Source organism: Alosa sapidissima, chromosome 16 (assembly GCF_018492685.1).
Source record: "Alosa sapidissima isolate fAloSap1 chromosome 16, fAloSap1.pri, whole genome shotgun sequence".
NCBI lineage: Eukaryota > Metazoa > Chordata > Actinopteri > Clupeiformes > Clupeidae > Alosa > Alosa sapidissima.
In genome coordinates, this window is record NC_055972.1 from 1,115,514 (window position 1) to 1,137,090 (window position 21,577).

General features: G+C 40.1%; 1 protein-coding gene and 1 long non-coding RNA gene across 2 annotated transcripts in view; both read left to right on the forward strand.

The window, feature by feature from the left end:
• The first annotated feature begins 1,856 nt into the window (after positions 1-1,856).
• LOC121685685 lies at positions 1,857-3,863 on the forward strand. The gene is made up of 3 exons (XR_006023407.1): positions 1,857-1,966; positions 2,970-3,120; positions 3,484-3,863. It is a non-coding gene; the product is annotated as an uncharacterized LOC121685685 (long non-coding RNA).
• An 8,437-nt stretch (positions 3,864-12,300) lies between these two features.
• LOC121685223 overlaps positions 12,301-21,577 on the forward strand; it is a 31,117-nt gene continuing 21,840 nt past the window's right edge. The window contains exons 1-2 of the mRNA XM_042065625.1: positions 12,301-12,412; positions 12,681-12,710. Of these exons, the coding sequence (XP_041921559.1) occupies positions 12,358-12,412; positions 12,681-12,710 (85 nt within the window). The 5' untranslated portion in view covers positions 12,301-12,357. The remainder of the gene's footprint in view (positions 12,413-12,680; positions 12,711-21,577) is intronic.

Genomic DNA, 21,577 nt, shown 5'->3' on the forward strand with positions numbered 1-21,577 from the left:
TACAATGTAAGTATGTGTGTGTTAAAGGGGTGATAGAATTGTGCTGGTCTTTAAGGTCTCTGAATAGGGTGTGTAACATTGGTTGGGCTGAAAATGGCATATGTGCTGTTCTATGCGCCCTAATGCAAGCCTGGTTAAAAGCCCTAGAATGAAACGAGAGGTTTTCTTCCTTTTATGGTATGCTCATGAATATTTAGATGAACTGCGTGCTGATTGGTTGGTTTACAACGAGCAAAGCTCCGGAGCAAAGACGTAAACATGGCCGACAGCACTCCCTGAAACAGCCAAGGTGGAAATACTATGGAGACATAGGTGTTAATTTACCAACCATTTGGAAAGGGGCAACAATTCTACCATTCCCTAAACCAGGTAAAGATGCAACTAGCCCAGGAAATTATAGGCCTATTGCACTCACTTCACATTTGGGTAAATTGATGGAAAAACTCATAGTAGTGAGATTAAATTATTTCTTAGAATATATCAACCCTCTAAAGGGATATCAAACAGGATTTAGGAGGTGCAAGTCTACCATGGATGCTTTGGTTAAGCTATGTAATGAAATTGAAAAAGCACTAATTATGAAAGAAGTAATGATTGCAGTCTTTTTGGATATTGAAAAAGCCTATGACACAATGTGGAGAGAAGGTCTATTGATTAAGTTAAAAAAGCTAGGTATTAATGGGAAAATGTATAATTACATACTTGATTTTCTTTCTCAACGCTCCATTAGAGTCAAAGTTGGTGATGCAGTATCTGCAGAATGCATTGTCGAAAATGGTATTCCTCAGGGAAGTGCTATCAGTCCCATTCTGTTCAACATAATGATTAATGATATTTATGAGAATCTGGGGGATAACTATGATGGTCTACTATATGCAGATGATGCTGTCATTTGGAGAAGGGGAAAGGATATTAACAGGAGAAAGGATATTAACAGTCTTGAACAATGGGGAGTTGACTGGGGCTTTACATTTTCTGTTCAAAAATCACAGGTGATGTATTTTACTAGGAAGAAAATTCATGAATACCATAAATATCTACTATATAATCAGCAACTGGAGATAAGTGAAACATTTAAATACTTGGGGAGTATGGTTGGATTCCAAACTTATATGGAAAAATCACATTGAGTATATTGAAACGAAATGTAAAAAGGTAATTAATCTTTAGGGAATGGTTAGTGGGCATAATTGGGGAGCTGACAGACAGTCCTTGATTAACATGTATAAAGCACTGATAAGATCATCTATTGATTATGGCAGCATAGTATACAGTTCCGCATGTAAGAGTTCTCTCATGAAAATTGAGAGAATACAATATAAGGCCTTAAGACTTGCCTTAGGCGCATTTAAATCAACCCCTACTAGTGCTTTATTAGTAGAAGCTAAGGAAGCCCCTATTAATTTAAGATTTGATCAATTATGTTTGACTTACTGGGTCAGGTTAAAGGGAAGTTTCAACAACCCTTCTATGTCTGTACTAGATGATTGCTGGGAATACTCAAAGAAGTCCTGTGGATTTGGTTGGAGCATTAACAGTTTAGTCAATGACTATAGTTTAAGAGACCTCAAGTATGGCCCAGCATTAGCATTAATCTGCATTCCCCCATGGCTACTTCCTGATCCAAAAGTTAATGTTGATTTATTAGCAGAAAAGCATGAACATCCTACCAAACAAAGCTTCACTGATGCCTGTCTAAATTATATGAACAACTATTATGGGTATCTAAGAATATTCACTGATGGTTCTAAAGATCCTAGTGGCAGATGTGGTATTGGTATATATATTCCTCAGTACCTCAGTAGGTGGCGGTATATAACGAAAGATATGACCCGCCATTAATCGAACGAAGAAGAAGAAGAAGACATAGGTTGTTGAACAGCATATTTGACCCTGAATCAGAGGAAGAATCTAAAATAGAGGAGCAACCAGTCGCCCATAGATTGGAAATGACTACTTCAGAGTGGTAAGTTTTGTCATTTACTTGAGTTTGCCACACGTAGCCCAGTTAGCTAGCTGTAATACTCGCATGTTAGTGTCGTAGACTAAGCTAAACATTGTATTAGGTTCGTTTTTAGCATTGTAAGCAACATAAGTTAATTTGCACAAACAAATGTTTTACAACTTGTACCCTTGTGCAATTTTTGTCAAGATGTCCAGTTAGAAGCTAGCTGAAAAGTTCGTAGCCAGTCGTGGGCAGTTCAGGCTATGCTGTAGTGAAAGGAGTGCTGCTTGCAAGGAAAGTAGCTGCTACTTGTTTTAGTCAGTTAAGTATATTCTCCTGCTGAATAGGTCATCTGATTAGGAGTTACATACATTATTGTAGTGGTAATATGCGATCTTACAACAGGACGTCCAGTTAGCTGGGCAGGAGCTCTGTGCAGTTTGTAGGCTATATGGCTGAAGTGAAACGAGTAGCCTACTGCTCGCGTCAATGAAAATATTACGTTTGTGTCAGTAGGTCTAATGTACTCGTGTAACTGCTATCCTGCTGATTAAGTCATCTGATTATCGGGAGTTTTACCTTCTTTCCATGTAGTAATGTATGATCTTACAACGGGACGTCCAGTTAGCTGGGCAGGAGCTCTGTGCAGTTTGTAGCCTATGGCTGAAGTGAAACGAGGTCAACGAAAATATTACTAGGCCTACTCTCGTTTGTGTCAATTCAAAAACACTTTTATTTATCCCCAAGGGGCAATTTACGTACCTGGAGTAGAGTACAATGATAAGAAATCCTATAAATATCACTGTTTAAAATACAGTAGGTACAGTCAGTAGGTCTAATGTAATCTTGTAACTATCCTGCTGACATCTGATTGAGATTATTACCTTCTTTCCATGTAGTAGCTTAATATGTGATCTTATAACTCTGGTAACTAAAACTGGAGACATTTACTTAAGCTACTGTGTGCTTCCTGCTCATTCAAAATTACGAAATGACAGCAGGGAAATTATGTTTGTTTTTACAGGTTATGAAAAGAATGGCCCAGGTTCCTGAGGAGCTGACCTGAATGACTATAATGGCCTCGATCCGTTGTGCCTCTATATTTATTCTCTGCAAAATGCAATGAATATTTACAGAGCTGACCATGGCCGTTTGAGAATCAGAGGGATGGAAAGGTGAGTACAATCTGATACAAGTGTTAGCAGTTACAGTATATAAATAAAATATTTTTAAACCAATACACATTCATTATTGGTTCAGCATATTGCAAAAACACAGTTTGATCAACACCACAAAATGACAAACTATTTTTTTTTTCAACAATCGTCCAGTGATACTCTAATGTAAAAAATGTTTTATCTTCTACTGTCCTTACTGCTTAGTTGTGTTTTTATATTATATACTTTAATTACTCTTCTGCTGTTAAAGAATGTGTTGTATGTATGCTGCTGAGACCTTGAATTTCCCCTGGGGATCAATAAAGTATCTATCTATCTATATAGTAAAAAATGTGCTTTTCCACCCTGTTCTCGTTGCAGGCAATGAAGTGACTTGGCCTACAGGTCTTTTGTGAGCAGGAGCTGGGGTTTCCTTAGAAGAAGCGTCCGTGTCATGATCCCCTCGTGTGTGGTGCTACGCATATGGAGGGAGCGTCCGAATACTTCAGGGCAGTACGTTGGATTCAGACCCCTTGTCGACTGAACCGTGACTTATGTTCAGCAACAGCATCCTCCATGGAAGGTCTGTCAAGCTGAGCACACAAGTCTTGGGGCACAGGAATCCGCTGGACGGCATCCCAATCAGGAAGAGGGTCTTTGATGATCTCGAAGAGGACAAGAAAGAGGACTTATATTGGATACTGTAATACAGTGCATTGTAGGCTGTATACTGTACAATAAACAAATTGTATGGCCCTGAACATTGTGCTTTGTTTACAGTACTGATGATTATTTTGACACCAGTAGCATCAGGTCTAAGACAGCCTGTTGTGTGTGAATCGATAAGTTATTTTTAGTGCCTATACTGTTGCACATTTTGATTTGTTGTTTGTAATAAAAAAGTATATTTTTATTAAACTTACAAATTGTTTGGCAAGTCTGTACATAGACAGCCAAGGAGAAACTTAGACAACACAGTTTTCAACATATCGACTAGATATCATTTGAATTGATAAGGTGAAGTTGTTTCCACTTCTGACGTCAATAACTTATGTGGGTTATATTACAGCTTAGCAATCAAACTATCGTGTTACTCCGCTTCAGTTAGCTATCTTGCTGAGAACATAACCTGTCAGAGATCGACAAACATGCATAGTAAAATGTAGGTTAACATGACAACACAGGTTTTATCCGAATGACACACAGGAAAATTAAATAGCCTTGGCAATGAACTAAATCACACATTCTACTTGCTAGATACACGTTAGCATAACTGCTTAGCGACAAAATAATACTTACAGCATGCGGTTGTGATGACCTTGCGGTCGAAACAGCCCCTTGTTTCAGTAATAGCAGCTTAGCAAATCCATCTTTAAACTGTCCAAGGTTTTGAAAACTGCCTTCGGTGAAATGTTTTGCAAATTAATAACGGAGTGTCAAACTTTGCAGGGATCTTCTGGTAGAAAAACATTATCCATGCCCCTCTAACTTTTGAATCCTTGGGAAGACTATGGAAAGTCTCCGCTTTCTTTGTAGCCTAAGTTTCAGCCTGGAACACTGCATTTACGACCGTGGCTCATTTTCGATATCCTTGAAGAACTGTCTGCTTTATAATTCCTGTGGAAGTAAACGAGCAGGCAGCTAAACTAGTGTTTGTCTCATCTTCGCTCTCCATTCACGTTCCTGGGCTCAGAGCACCAGTGGGCTGGTCTGTATAAAAATTTTGAGGCGTGACAAATGTACAGGCCAGAGCCAAATAAGGTACCACCTGCGAGTTTGCGTAAACTTGTAGCTTCGTTGGGATTCGCCCGTTTTCTGGCGGGAGTTTCGAATTGTGAGATTTGCGTAGGAAGGAGGTGTCGATGGGGTTTTGAAGTTCTCTGTATCTCCATTTCACCCACTGAACTATCACTATTCATCTATGACAAGGTAAACTCAGTTTTGCATTCTATGACCCCTTTAAGTATGTATGTGTGTGCGTGCAATGCATAAGTATGTGTGTGCATAAGTATGTATGTGTGTGTGTGTGTGCATAAGTCAAGTCAAGTCAGTTTTATTTGTATAGCGCATTTAACATGCACAGAGTGCAACCCAAAGCGCTCCACATATAAATAACAAACGCAAAAGATGCTGGACGGAGCGGCGTAGTCGCCAGCGTACCCGTGACACCAAGACATACAAGACAGACAACAAACAAATTAATAAATACAATAAATAAAAAATAAAAATAGTCCAATTTCCAACCGGCTGAAAATGTCCAAGGGCAATGATGACTCGCGTGAAACTGCGCACAGCTGTGTCTCCACAACCGATGCAACGCCAACAAAGTTCTTTACACTCACTGGCAGTCAGTTAGGCCTTGTTAGTCTCGACATCACTGGAAGCATATAGTCCGAAGTCGTGGGCGATCTTGTAGATCAGCAACTCGGTGACAGCGACAGTTTGTTGGTCCGTAATGCAGAGTTCTTCAACGTTAACGTTAACGTTAGTCTGCTCAATCCAGACTCCAGGCAGTTGGCATGGCACCTCACAGGTCAGAAACAGCTCGGCGGCCTCGGCAGATTTTTCACAGAGTAGCTCCAGCTGCTGTCCCGAGAAATCCCCTCGACCAGACAGCGAAGTGCAGCACCGGCTCACAGATGGATGGGAAGGATGTAAGAGGCCCAAGGCAAAAGCTAGCCATAGCAAGCTCCCAATGGACAGAACAACATCATAAGTATGTGTATGTGTGTGTGTGTGTGCATAAGTATGTATGTGTGTGTGTGTACGTGCTTACGTATGTGTGTATCCGGAAGGCACTGTGCGAAACCGGAAGTAGCACAACGTGTCATGGGGCATTTCGGGGCATCTTGCCCGGGGGGTGAGGGGTCAGGGGTCAGCGCGCACAGGCAGGCACAGCGCTAGCGAACCTACACTAGGTCTTAAATCTAACAAGTTATGCTTTTTACAACAAGCTTTTGGATGGAAAAGTAGTGTTTAATTTCCATAATCTTTGTTTAGTGAACGCATAAAACCGTCAGCTTGTAAATCAAGAATTAAGATGTTTGAGTTTGTTTATCGTTACCTAGCAACCGAGGCTTTAAGTGTTAAAAATTATTGCAATTTCACTAGGCCTATGTGCCAGAAGTGCCGTAGCACAGTGGTTAGAGGTGTGAGATTTACCCTATTTTGGTTCAAATCCAACAATAATCATTCTGCCAATTTTAGTTTTGGACTGGATATTTACATATAACACAAAAGGTTGTAAAAAGGTTGTGTTTACATACAACGGTTGTAAAAATAAGGTTACAACCTTATTTTTTACAACGGTTGTAAAAATAAGAGTCAAATAAGCCAAATAAGAGTGCTTCTCTCACAACACATACAGTACTTACAGCAAAGATTGTTAAGGCGGAAAAATGTACCTGAAACGTTCAGAAGGGTTTGAGGATCATGAAAACGTGCCCAAAATTCACATTCTTAACTCTATAGAACCAAGAGCTTAGCATATGTGGTAAAATTCTGAGCTATGCCCATAGACTTCAATGGAGCATTCGCTGCCTCTGCTCTGCATAAAGGGGGATTTTGACCCCCCCCTCGTGCGATCCGGGTTCCCGGAAGTGGCTCCTGATGAAATATCTTGCTCCGCCTTAACAATCTTTGCTTACAGTATACAGTTCTTCCCTTCTCACACATACAGTGCTTATGGGTGTTGTAACGCTCCTCAGCACCCCCGCTGGCCTGTAGTGGCAGTGCAGCAGCCTTTGGGTGACGCATGGGCAGGATCAGCTAAGAAGGTGTGGATAAAAAGGCCATGAGTTTGCCTTCAGAGGAGGTGTGGATAAAAAGGCTGTGAGTTTGCCTTCAGAGAAAAGGCTGTGAGTTTGCCTTCAGAGAAGTGCACAAACACACGCACACACACACACACCGAAACCCATAAAGGGATTGCATCCATGTCATTAACAGGAAACAGCATCATGGCTAAACACAGGCGTTTTCTTTGCCTCTGAGAGTAACTGTAAGAACTGCCCATTCTGTGAATGAGGAAGTCATTTTACATGTAAGAGTAGGATACCACTAGGGACCAGATATGAATGAGGAAATAATCTTACCAGTAAGAGTTTACCAGTAAGAGTTTAGTTATAGTTATACAACCATTAGGAAAGTTTCTGTGTAACATTCTAAACGTTCCCTCTCTCTCTCTCTGTGTCTCCATCCCTCCCTCTCTCTGTCCCTCTCTCTCTGCATCTCCACCCCCCCCCCCCCCCCCCCGACACACACACTCACACACAAGTAAGAGTTTACTCAAATAATCTTTCCAATACCACCAGTCTAGATATGCCATCCTCAGTGCATGACCAGAAATCCTCATTTAACTAGCTCACCCTCCAATCTGCTCATCGCTCATTTCTCACCCTCCAACCTGCTCATCACTCATTTCTCACTCTCCAATATGCTCATTTCTCACCCTCCAATCTGCTCATCGCTCATTTCTCACCCTCCAACCTGCTCATTTCTCACCTTCCAAGCCGCTCATCGCTCATTTCTCTCTGTAGAGTCTCTTCACAAGTCTATCTTTCTCTCTGTAGAGAATGGTTTCTTCACAAGTCTATCTTTCTCTCTGTAGAGAATGGTTTCTTTACAAGTCTATCTTTGTCCATTAGTTTCTTGATCTCTTAGGTGCATGGGACTTTCTTCTTCTTTCTTCTTTCACTTTGTAATGTCACTATGTAACACCAACTGCACAGCTGACTCAGCTGGGGAAGAAGCCTGTTTGCATGTTAAGACCGTTAGCTAGTGATCTCGTGTTAGCGAGCTTCTTCTCGTGTTAGCTAGTGATGTCTAAATAACTCTTCTTCTCGTGTTAGCTAGTGATGTCTAAATAACTCTTCTTCTCCATTAGCTAGTGATGTCTAAATAACTCTTCTTCTCCATTTGCTAGTGATGTCTAAATAACTCTTCTTCTCGTGTTAGCTAGTGATGCCTAAATAACTCTTCTTCTCCATTAGCTAGTGATGTCTAAATAACTCTTCTTCTCGTGTTAGCTAGTGATGCCTAAATAACTCTTCTTCTCCATTAGCTAGTGATGTCTAAATAACTCTTCTTGTGTTAAGATGTCTAAATAACTCCTCTTCTCGTGTTATCTAGTGATGTCTAAATAACTCTTCTTCTCGTGTTAAGACCATTAGCTAGTGATGTCTAAATAACTCTTCTTCTCTTGTTAAGACCGTTAGCTAGTGATGTCTAAATAACTCTTCTTCTCGTGTTAACTAGTGATGTCTAAATAACTCTTCTTCTCGTGTTAGCTAGTGATGTCTAAATAACTCTTCTTGTGTTAAGATGTCTAAATAACTCCTCTTCTCGTGTTATCTAGTGATGTCTAAATAACTCTTCTTCTCGTGTTAGCTAGTGATGTCTAAATAAGTCTTCTTCTCGTGTTAACACCATTAGCTAGTGATGTCTAAATAACTCTTCTTCTCGTGTTATGACCATTAACTAGTGATGTCTAAATAACTCTTCTTCTCGTGTTAGCTAGTGATGTCTAAATAACTCTTCTTCTCGTGTTAACACCATTAGCTAGTGATGTCTAAATAACTCTTCTTCTCGTGTTAGCTAGTGATGTCTAAATAACTCTTCCTCTCGTGTTAAGACCATTAGCTAGTGATGTCTAAATAACTCTTCTTCTCGTGTTAGCTAGTGATGTCTAAATAACTCTTCTCGTGTTAAGACAATTAGCTAGTGATGTCTAAATAACTCTTTTTCTCGTGTTATTAGTTAGTGATGTCTAAATAACTCTTCTTCTCGTGTTATTAGCTAGTGATATCTAAATAACTCTTCTTCTCATGTTAAGACCATTAGCTTGTGATGTCTAAATAAGGCCATCCTTAATATTTTCGTTTGCCGTAACCCGACCGACCCTGTCAATTTAGAACCCACCCAAATATTTATTTTTTTCCCCTTTTAGTCCGACCGACTTGCCGGTTGTAAACTTGCGTTAATACCGACCGATTGTTTTTTTTACTCTAAACAACCAATACAAATGCAATAAAATAATATTTCTTTTAGTAGGCCCAAGTATTGTGAATATAAATTGCCTACATGCAAACGTGGCTCACTTAAAAAAAAACCTGTGGCGTCATCTCTACACCATTGGTTTTACGCATGTCACACTATGGCCTACGCTTCGTTTCATTCACACAAACTGATAACGCTTTTACTTGGCACGAAGTTCTGGAAGAACTGTGGCCAGATCTTTTCCCATCCCTTCTCCCCCTAGTCTAACGGTGACCGTGTCGGAGTATTGAAATTGGTTGTGGTCTATTCAGCATTTCTCAAAATATGGGTCCGCAACATGGAGACTGCTGGTCCGCGGAGTCGTGGAGTGAAATTAGGCCCGGTGCTTCATCTGATAATTTGCTGTGCAGTTGATCAAGAAACCGCGGATCGACGAAAAAAGAAAACAAACGTTTCTGCTATCGATGTCATTAAACATGGAGCCCTACAATTAAGTGGTGGTATGAGCATTCATTCAATGCGCGTCTGCGCGAGAGAAACTGAAACTAATCGATAACGTTGGTATCAAAGCTCCGCTTCAACCTGTTGGAAGGCTATTTATTTATTTATTTAACGAAACTTAATAGAACGACGTTGTTTTTTGGAACTTCCTTAGAAACAGAGCAGAGACTGTATAATACACTGTATAGCATTGAGTATTGTATAGTCAAATTTCAATATCAAAGTCAAAGTCAAAGTCAGCTTTATTGTCAATTTCTTCACATGTTCCAGACATACAAAGAGATCGAAATTACGTTTCTCACTATCCCACGGTGAAGACAAGACATATTTTATCAATTTAGGTCCACAGACAAACATAACATTCAAGTAAACAAAAAAGTAAGTAAATAAGTAAATAAAAAAGTAAGTAAATAAGAGGGCACATATAATAATGAAAAAAATAAGAGCAGCAAAATGTGGTTGAAATTGTGCATAGACAGTCAATAAAAATACTAGTGCAAATTCAGGCCAATAAAAGGCTTGGGTAGTTCTGTTTGACCTAAGTAAGAAGAAAGTGGCATAGTGGTGCAAGTTATGTAAGAGCAGCAGAAGTGTTGTGTTTTCAGGACAACAACACCAGTTGTAAAGTGTACAAGTGTGCAGGTGTGCAAGTGTGCAAGTGGAGTAGTGCAGGCGGCCATTTTATATAACGTGGCCAACATATAACGTGGCCAAGAGCTATTGTAGCCTTCTTTCTGGGTACATGTAGATGAGCCTTATGACCCAAAAGTCTGCCATGACCGGGCCTCAGGTCAAAGAAGTTTGAGAAAGGCTGGTCTATATAACCTGCATCAGAATGAGGTTTGCAATCGTGCGCCTGAAGGCACGGGTTGAAGACCCAGTCAGTTACGTCACGATATGCACATTTGTGTAAATTCATTCCTACGTAATCACCATGACCAAAATTGTACTTTTTTTTTTACTTTGAATCTTGAAAAAAAAAAAATATTGACCTACCTACCGACCCATTTTTATTTTTTTTTGGCTGTTACTGCAAACAAAAATATTTTTAAGGATGGCCTAACTCTTCTTCTCGTGTTAAGACCGTTAGCTAGTGATGTCTAAATAACTCTTCTTCTTGTGTTTTGTGGGTGACTTGCATTGTAGCACCTCAGACTGGGAAGCGTGGATGCTAGCAACACATACAAACCGCATGGGTGCTAGCGTCTGTCACTAACACGTCTCGTAAGGTGTTAGTGATATAAAGATAGATACTTTATTGATCCCCAGGGGAAATTCAAGGTCTCAGCAGCATACATACAACACAAACACATTTTTTAACAGCAGAAAGAGTAATTAAAGTATATAATATAAAAACACAACTAAGCAGTAAGGACAGTAGAAGATAAAGAATATGCTAAATATACTAAAATACAAATTATACTAACTAACACTTAATGCAATATATAAAAATATACTAAAATACAAATTACAAAAATACAAATTATACTAACTAACACTTAATCTAAATAAATTCTAAAAACAGTATCCACATAGTGGTGATTAATAAATCAGAGGCGCTTGCAATGACTGAGGCAGGGACTGAGCCTGTGATTCTCTGTGCATAGTAAGGTATGCTAAGGTGCTCTGTGTGAATGAGTGTCATGGTGGTAGTGCAATGGTGATAATGGTCATGGTGATAGTGCAAATGAGTAAGTCCAACAGTGCAACAATGCAGAAATAAAGTAAAGTAAAGTCTATATATCTATATATTTAACTATTTAAGAAAATGTATGTGTGGCCACAGTTCGACTGTGGCATGGAGGGGGGGGGGGGGGGGGGGGGGGTTATGCATATGTGCTAATATAGCACACAAACAGTGAGGCATAAAGACAGTGGTACAAGTGGCTAGTGGACAGACAGTACCAAACATGGAGGGGGTGAAAAGGCAGACAGACTATGCAGAGAAGTCTATCTCTCCTCTTCCCTTAAGTGAGGCATTGAACAGTTCAATGGCCCTGGGGACAAATGACTTTCTCAGTCTTTCAGTTGTGCAAGGCAGTGAGCGAAGTCTCCAGCTGATCAGGCTCTTCGTCTTAACAATAGTGCTGTGGAGTGGGTGACACTCATTGTCCAAGATGTTGATCAGTTTGTTCAGGGTCCTTTTGTCAGATAGTGAAGTGATGCACTCCAGTTCAGCTCCCACTACAGAGCCAGCTTTCCTTACCAGACTGTCAATTCGCCCCACATCGACAGGCTGGTAAGGAAAGCTGGCTCTGTAGTGGGAGCTGAACTGGAGTGCATCACTTCACTATTGGGAGGGAGGTTTATTCACTGCAGTCAGAGTGCCCACTGGCTACTCTCCCACATAGTCCTGGACATCAGGAGCCACACAGACACAGAGTCCGAGAGAGACCCGTACTGAGGGTCAGTGGCCTCTTAGCGGCCAACATGGACTTCCCCAGGCCTACTGCAGGAGGGACTGCATTACTGTTTAACAGCCACAGACCTCCGTGACAAAACTAGAGCTGCGGTCTCGCTGCTCATGACACCACTTCAAACTTGAGTCTATAATGAGCCACCTATGAAGTCCATCTCTCAGTCACGAAAAAGAGGAACTGGACTGATGTAAGGCACAGAGGAAAACCACAGGTTCATTTCCTCTGTAAGGGTTATGCTTTGGACAGGGCTGTTTCCGCTTTAAGGGTTATGCTTTGGTACAGAGTGGATTAGAGTTTCTCACACAGAACCCTTCAGCAAAGCAGCTCAGCTCCAGCTCAGATGGAATACTCCAGAAAAACCAGGATGTTGAGAGTTCTCCTCTGTATGCTGCTGGGTAAGTTGAAGAGCTCTTGGTTGTTATGGTAGAAAAAGACAAATGTATGTTTTTGCTGTTATGTTTACCAGACATAATTATGTGTTATAAGGAAGTGAATCTGAATTATATACTGAGCGGATGATTTTTCCCAGTCTTGGAGGTCACGTTATCCAAACAGGAGAAATTAGAGACACACTCCTTAAAACAAATGGTGATAAATAATTCTGATAAATTCCATGTGAACATTAGAAAGGTTTCAGTCTCCTATTGTGTTTCCCCCCGACAGCACATCTTCTGAGGATTCCTATCTCATCAAGTAAGTGATGACAGTGTTTATACTAAGACCCATTTAGAGCAGAAACTTTTAACTGATTTAAAGGCACAGTCAGCAATTGCACAAGAATTTGTGTTTGTTTATGTTTAAAATCATGCTTTTGTCCAGAATGTACATTATATTTTAACCAAGGACCACATGAAACAAGCTAGAGAGGTAGCTCACCCCTCCCTTTAGTTTCCCAGATAAAATCCACACAAGGTTTCATTTATGTTTGGCTGCCCCCACTTTGTTTATTTTTAGTTTTCAGAGCCTGGGCTGTCCAGAGAGACTTTTTTACAGTTTACACACTGGACAGCTAGCGGATCGTGAGGAGATCTTGCTGAAAATGACAAGAAATGTTATGGGCTTGAAATCGCGTACAATTGATGACTGCGCCTTTAACTGAGGCAGAGCTGCTGAGTGCACGTCACTTTATAGTCAGTGATCAAAGGTTACTTCTTCTAGCTCTCCTTCAGAATCCCATACATCAGGTCATCTCACCTTTCTGTCATTCACATTTAAAACTCTAGACAGTCACAAGATTGGAGACTAGTGTAAGTTTTCTTTAAAAACTAGGGGGTGCTGTTATAAGGGCAATTCCACGGAAAATTGACTTTTTGTCACATCCATAACGCCAGTGAAATACCTTGGCATTTGTATGATATGAATGATAACTTTCATTTTTTGTGATTTTTTTTCTCATTTACATTCTTCAGCCAAAAATAGCAAATGCTCAAATTTCATGTAATCATTCACATCATACTATACCATCACATTTTATCGGCGTTATGGATATTACAAAAAATGCAATTTTCCATGGAATTGCCCATAATGAGGGTAGTAACATGGTTGTATCTCAGCGCTTGTGGGAAAGAGTGTTGTCAAATCTACCTACACTACATAGTATCAGTTCATGTTTGAGACCAACTGCATGAGATGAGTCAGCAGTGATAGTCAGTCCCTCCAGGAATTCGCGATGTTGCGATCGCAACAATTAACGCAAATTCAGCAAATCCTCGTGAATTCTGGGCGACCTCGCAATTTTGTCCAAACACTGCAACTTTTTCGCAAATTTGACCAATCATCATGGTTTCCCCGTGAAATTTCACCTACCACAACAGCCCCTCGCGCAGAATATTGACTCAGATGCCACACTCACTTCTGCAGACACCAGAGATAACTTGTTCACTCCTCTGCAGTTTTTATGACAATAAATAAAAGGCTAACGTTAATGATCTGCTTTACTTGCATCTGTCATCTCAAACTAGTGTTGCTAACCTGCCTAAGCTATGAAAGTAAGTTAATTAAGGCCTACTTGGTTTACTGACATTTGAGTAGGCTACAATATGCAACCCATTGGCAAACGTTTACACTTGGAGATGTCCTTTTAGCTCGTGTCATGTTTGCTAGCTTGTGGCCTCAGTTTGTGTAGTGCAGTGCTACCAAAATCATAGAAATGAATAACATTGTAAGACATTTACCTCTTCTAGGATCCAAGAATGATTCCATACGAGTTATTTTTTAACATTTATTTTAACTAATGACATAGAAAACATCCCGAATTCTATCCACATATCGTAATGCACTATGCAAAAAGTTATTTCTAGTCGTAGCCGAACACAGTGAGATGCAAGCGTTCCAATCCAATTAGATATGTTATTACGCTACTCTCACGTCCTTAAAGTGGCAGGCAGTCAATTAGACTTACACACCACCAATGTAATAACATTAAAGAAAAGTGTAGTCTAATAGTTTAAATCAATATGAAATTACTAGATACTTAGTTGGATATCAGTAATTATGCCAGTCACAGAATATGAATTATTAAAAAAGATATGAACTTAATATGAATTACAACATATATGAATGTATTGAAACATATGATATTGACTGTCTACAGGCAGATGTGAGGGAGCGGTTGGCAGTGCTAAGAAGAGCTGAAAATATTAGGAAAAATAGTAAGAAGAAATCACAAGCTCGACTAGCATTCTATAAAGACCCATTTAAGTTTGTTAAGTCTTTATTCGTAATGCAGAAGAGTGGTAGTCTTTTGGAACCTAAGCAGAAGCTTGAGGAGTATTTAGAGGGAGTGAACAAAGATAGGGAGCGGTTCAGAGAGATGGTACTTCCTGCTGATATCCCACCTATTGGTGAATTAAGTAGCCAATGCGACGATAGTCCACCAATAGGCGGGTCAATATATGAAGAAAAAAAACACCTAACCTCAAAGAAATTGATACAAAAGGTTTTTCAACTGATTATGATACCTTTAGATGTACTTAATAACATATTAAAAATCTAGTAAAATCTGACCCCAGTAAAGGGGTCATTTTCAAGATGGCGTCCAAGATGGCCACCAGAAGCTATTTTGGGATATCTGGAGCATTAATCAGCCTAGGAAAGTGTTTTTCGTGTTTAATCAGATTTAGAGGTCACTGATTCATATATGTCACACTAAAGTATCAGTTCATAATTTTCAAAGACTTATAATTTTCAAGATGGCGTCCAAGATGGCCACCAGAAGCTAATTTTGGTTATATCTGACGCATTATTCAGCTTAGGAAAGTGTTTTTTGTGTTTAATCAGATTTAGAGGTCACTAATTTATATACATCAGACTAAAGTATCAGTTCATCATTTTCAAAGACTTGTCATTTTCAAGATGGCATCCAAGATGGCCACCAGAAGCTAATTTTGGCTATGAAGCATTATTCAGCCTATGAAAGTGTTTTTCATGTTTAATCAGATTTAGCGGTCACTGAGTCAAATATGTCACACTAAAGTATCAGATCATCATTTTCAAAGACTTAGAATTTTCAAGATGGCGTCCAAGATGGCCACCGGACGCTAATTTTGGCTATATCTGACACATTATTCAGCCTAGTAAAGTGTTTGTCGTGTTTAATCAGATTTAAAGGTCACTGATTCATATATGTCAGACTAGTCAGTTCATCATTTTCAAAGACTTGTCATTTTCAAGATGGCCACCAGAGGCTAATTTTGGCTATATCTGAAGCATTATTCATTCCCGTACCGCTCTCTCAGTTTAGCTTTCAGATACTGATTACCGAATGGAATGGAATCAACCTCAATCAAATACTCTTTTATGTTAGATCCAAGTACAGAGACAGTCAACTGTTCTTAATTGTGTGCATTTCTGCAAGACACTCGTGTAGAAGATATGGATTACCTTGCACTGCTGCCTGTGGAACATGTCAAAATGAACAATGTGACAATCCACACAAGTTCCTTTCAGAGGAGTCAGAGGATGATGAATAATGATATAATAATTATTTCTGATCTACTTATGCATATAGTTTGAGATTCAGTTTAATTAGCTCCCCCCTAATGATAGATGCCAACAATTATTGATCTACACAAATATACAATGCATGCCTATACACCGTGTGCACAATTATTAGGCAAGTGAGTATTTTTACCTTATCATAATTTATGCATATTTCCAACTCCAACCTATATAAACCTACCTGCTAATTGTATTTATGCATCATCAGTTGATGTGTATTTGTGTAATGAGGGAGGGTGTGGCCTAAAGTGATCAACACCCTACAATCAAGGTGTGCATAATTATTAGGCAGCTTCTTTACCTCAGACAAAATGGGCCAAAAAAGAGATTTAACAGACTCTGAAAAGCAAAAAAATTTAAAATGCCTTTCACAGGGATGCAGCACTCTTGAAGAAACAAAGATATTGAGGCGTGATCACCGAATAATCAAACGTTTTGTTGCAAATAGTCAAAAGGGTTGCAAGAAACATGTGGAGAAAAAAAGGTGCAGAATAACTGCTAGAGACGTGAGAATAATTAAACATGAAGTTACCAGGAACCCATTTACATCCAGTGCGGCCTTATTCCAGAAATGCAACCTACCTGGAGTGTCCAGAAGTACAAGGTGTTCAGTGCTCAGAGACATGGCCCAGGTAAGGAAGGCTGAAACACGACCACCACTTAAGACTCATAAGTTTAACGTCAAGACTGGGCCAAGAAATATCTGAAGACATATTTTTCAACGGTTTTATAGACAGATGAGATAAGAGTGATTCTTGACGGACAAGACGGATGGACCCGTGGCTGGATCACTAATGGGTACAGAGCTCCACTTAGTCAGACGCCAGCAACGTGGAGGTGGGGTACTGGTATGGGCTGCTATTGTTAAGGATGAGCTAGTTGGACCTTTTCGGGTTAAAGATGGACTTAAAATCAACTCCCAAAGCTACTTCCAGTTTTTAGAAGATACTTTCTTCAAGCAGTGGTACAGAAAAATCTACATCCTTCAAGAAGGCCATGATTTTTATGCAGGACAATGCTCCATCACATGCATCCAAGTACTCCACTGCATGGCTAGCCAGCAAAGGCTTTAAAGATGACAGAATAATGACATGGCCCCCTTCTTCACCTGACCTAAACCCATTGAGAACTTGTGGACCCTTCTTAAATGTGAGATTTACAGTGAGGGAAGACAATACACCCCTTTGAACAGCATTTGGGAGGCTGTGGTTGTTGCTGGACAAAATGTTTATCATCAACAGATCAAGAAATTAACAGACTCCATGGATGGAAGGCTCATGACAGTTATTGAAAAGATGGGTGGCTACTGTATATTGGTCACTGAATATTTCATGAAGTGTTTATTTGTACATTTTGAGTTTTATTTTTTATTCTTACTCTAGGAAATGAAAATAAACAAGTGGAGTGGGAAAATTTTAGTTTTTGATTTAGTTGCATAATAATTCTGCACACCAATAGTTGCCTAATAATTCTGCACACATAGATTTTCTCCTGAGAAAGCCAAAACTCACTTTCCCTTTCTTAAATATTCAGGTTTGAGGTTTATTAACATTTTTGATTGACTGAGATCATTGTATTTGTTCAAAAATACAATTAATCCTCAGATATACAACATGGTCATAAAGTCATGACATGGGTCATGGTCATAAAGTCATAAAACAGCCACTTACTCGCAAACGCTACTCTACATATTATAAAAGCATATACCCTGTACATGAAATGTAACATTAATCAACAAAATAACATTTCCATCTTCCTCCACACCAAGCATAATACATAATCTATTCTGTATAGGCAAATATAGTGTAAAGCCTATACATTTTGGCATATACAGTCCAGGGAAAACAAATGAAACACTCTAAAATATATATTTTCTGAAAGCATATAATCTGTAGATAAGATATAGCACCATTTAAAACATGTCCCATCTTCCTCCATGCCATGAACAATGCATTGCCCTCTATTCTGTATAGGCAAATCTAGTGTAAAGGGGATATATGTTCGCATGTACAGTCCAGGAAAAACAAATTAAACACTCTATATATTTTCTGAAAGCATATAATCTGTAGATAAAATATAGCACAATTTAAAACATGTCCCATCTTCCTCCGTGAATGCACAATACAAAGCCCTCTATAATGTATAGGTGAATCTAGTGTAAAGGGGATATATGTTCGCATGTACAGTCCAGGAAAAAGAAATTAAACACACTAAAATATATATTTTCTGAAAGCATATAATCTGTAGATAAGATATAGCACCATTTAAAACATGTCCCATCTTCCTACATGAATGCACAATACAATGCCCTCTATTCTGTATAGGCGAATCTAGTTTAAAGGGGATATATGTTGGCATGTACAGTCCAGGGAAAACAAATTAAACACCCTAAAATATATATTTTCTGAAAGCATATAATCTGTAGATAAGATATAACACCATTTAAAACATGTCCCATCTTCCTCCATGAATGCACAATACATTGCCCTCTATTCTGTATAGGCGAATCTAATGTAAAGAGGATACATGTTGGCCTCTTTTATCCAGGGAAAACAGATTAAACATCCTAAACTATATATTTTCTGAAAGCATTTAACCTGCAGATGAGATATAACACCAGTTAAGACATGTCCCATCTTCCTCCATGCCATGAACAATACATTACCCTCTATTCTGTATTGGTGAATCTAGTGTAAAGCAGATACATTTTGGCATGTACAGTCCAGGGAAAACAAATCAAACACCCTAAACTACATATTTTCTGAAGGCATATAACCTGCAGATGAGATATAACACTAGTTAAGACATGTCCCATCTTCCTCTATGCCATGAACAATGCATTGCCCTCTATTCTGTATAGGCGAATCTAGTGTAAAGGGGATACATTTTAGCCTATATTGTCCAGGCAAAACAGATTAAACACCCCAAACCATATATTTTCTAAAAGCATATAACCTCTAGATGAGATATAACACCAGTTAAGACATGTCTTATCTTCCTCCATGCCATGGAGATGGTTAATAATCCTGTATTGCATTTGCTCTGTATTAAAAAGCATTGATTTTAATTTATGGCTGAAAAAGGTAGAGCATTGAAACATTTTCAATTTTAACATTTAAAATCATATTCTTGTTTAATTTGACCATCATTTGATATCAATTTCACCCCTGTAGGCTGAATAGTAATTGAGATATAACCATTCTAACCTGTTGACAGCCATTTTTGCGGCCATTTTGAAAATGACCCCTTTCCCAAGGTCAGATTTTACTAGATTTTTAGTATGTTATTTAGCATGTCCAACAGTACCAGAATCCATAAAAAAAACCTTTTGTATCAATTTTTTTGACGTTGAACCCTATATTGACCCGCCTACAAGGTGGAAAGAGGTGCAAGAAGTAATAAAACGTGCAAGGGCCTCTTCAGCCCCGGGACCTAATGGAGTGCCCTACCAGTTGTATAAGAGTGCACCAGATGTTTTAAGATTTCTATGGCAATTGATGAAGATAGTTCGTAAAAAGCAGAGTATTCCCAAGGCTTGGCGGAGGGCTGGGGGAATATTTATTCCCAAAGAAAAGGATGCAGTGGAGATTAATCAATTTAGGCCAATTAGTCTACTGAATGTGGAAGCTTTTCTTCAGTGTGGTGGCACAGAGACTGAAAAAAATACCTTGAAAGGAATAAATTAATTGACGCCACGGAGCAAAAAGCTGGAATTCCTGGCTTCTCCGGGTGCTTAGAGCATACAAGTCAAAGTCAAAGTCAGCTTTATTGTCAATTTCTTCACATGTTCCAGACATACAAAGAGATCGAAATTACGTTTCTCACTATCCCACGGTGAAGACAAGACATATTTTACCAATTTAAGTCCACAGACAAACATAACATTCAAGTAAACAAAAAAGTAAGTAAATAAGTAAATAAGAGGGCACATATGATGAAAAAAAAGAGCAGCAAAATTTGGTTGAAATTGTGCATAGACAGTCAATAAAATACTAGTGCAAAGGCCAATAAAAGGCTGGGGTAGTTCTGTTTGACCTAAGTAAGAAAGAAAGTGGCATAGTGGTGCAAGTTTTGTAAGAGCAGCAGAAGTGTTGTGTTTTCAGGACAACAACAACAAGTTGCAAAGTGGGCAAGTGGAGTAGTGCAGGCGGCCATTGTGGGTCCAATGTCCAGGATGTTATGTAGCTGAGGGTGGAGGGGGGAGAGGAGGGAGAGAGTTCAGCATCCTTACAGCTTGGTGTATGAAGCTGTTGGTGAGTCTGGTAGTGCGGGAGCGCAGGCTTCTGTACCTCTTCCCAGAGGGCAGTAGATCAAACAGATTGTGAGCGGGGTGACTTGCATCACTCACAATTTTGGTCACCTTGCGGGTGAGGTGGGTGGTGTAAATGTCCTTCAGGGAGGGGAGTGAAGCACCAGTAATCCTTCCAGCTGTGTTCACTATGCGCTGCAGGGCTTTCCTGTTGTATTCAGTGCAGCTTCTGCCCCACACAGCTGGAGAGGATGCTCTCAATGGTGCCTCGGTAGAATGTGGTCATGATGGCTGGTGGAGCACTTGCTCGCCTGAGTTTCCGCAGGAAGTACAGGCGGCGCTGAGCTCTCTTCGCCAGTGATGCAGTGTTGGTGGTCCAGGAGAGGTCTTCACTGATGTGCACCCCCAGGAATTTGGTGCTGCTCGCTCTCTCCACCACAGCACCGTCGATGGTCAGTGGCAGGTGTTGGGTGTGACCTCTCCGGAAGTCAACAACAATCTCTTTGGTCTTGCTGACGTTCAGCAGGAGGTTGTTGTCCCTGCACCACGTGGTCAGATGGTCGACCTCCAACCTGTATTGAGTCTCGTCGCCCTTGGTGATGAGACCCACCAGAGTTGTGTCGTCAGCAAATTTCACTATGTGATTGTTGCTGTAGGTTGCAGTGCAGTCATGCGTCAGCAGGGTGAAGAGCAGCGGACTGAGCACGCAGCCTTGGGGGGCCCCTGTGCTCAGTGTGATGCTGCTTGAGGTATTGTTGCCAACACATACTACTTGAGGCCTCTGACAGAGGAAGTCCAGTAGCCAGTTGCAGAGGTAGGTACTGAGTCCCAGTTTGTCAAGTTTGCAGATGAGTTGTTGTGGTATTATGGTGTTGAATGCAGAACTGAAGTCTATAAACAGCAATCTCACATATGAGTCTCTTTTTTCCAGGTGGGTGAGGGCTGGGTGGAGGGCAGAGCAGATTGCATCCTCTGTAGACCGTTTGGCTCGGTATGCAAACTGGAAGGGGTCCAGGGTGGGGGGGAGAATGGATTTGATATGTGACATGACAAGCCGCTCAAAGCACTTCATGATGATGGGTGTCAGTGCCACAGGGCGGTAGTCATTGAAGCAGGATGGAGCAGTTTTCTTCGGCACAGGTATGATGGTGGCAGCTTTGAAACATGATGGGACGATGGCTTGCTTCAGGGAAGTGTTAAAGATGTCTGTGAAGACATCCTCAAGCTCCCCTGCGCAGTCCTTCAGCGCACGACCTGGGATGTTGTCTGGACCTGTTGCCTTACGGGTGTTGATAGCAGCAAGTGTCCTCTT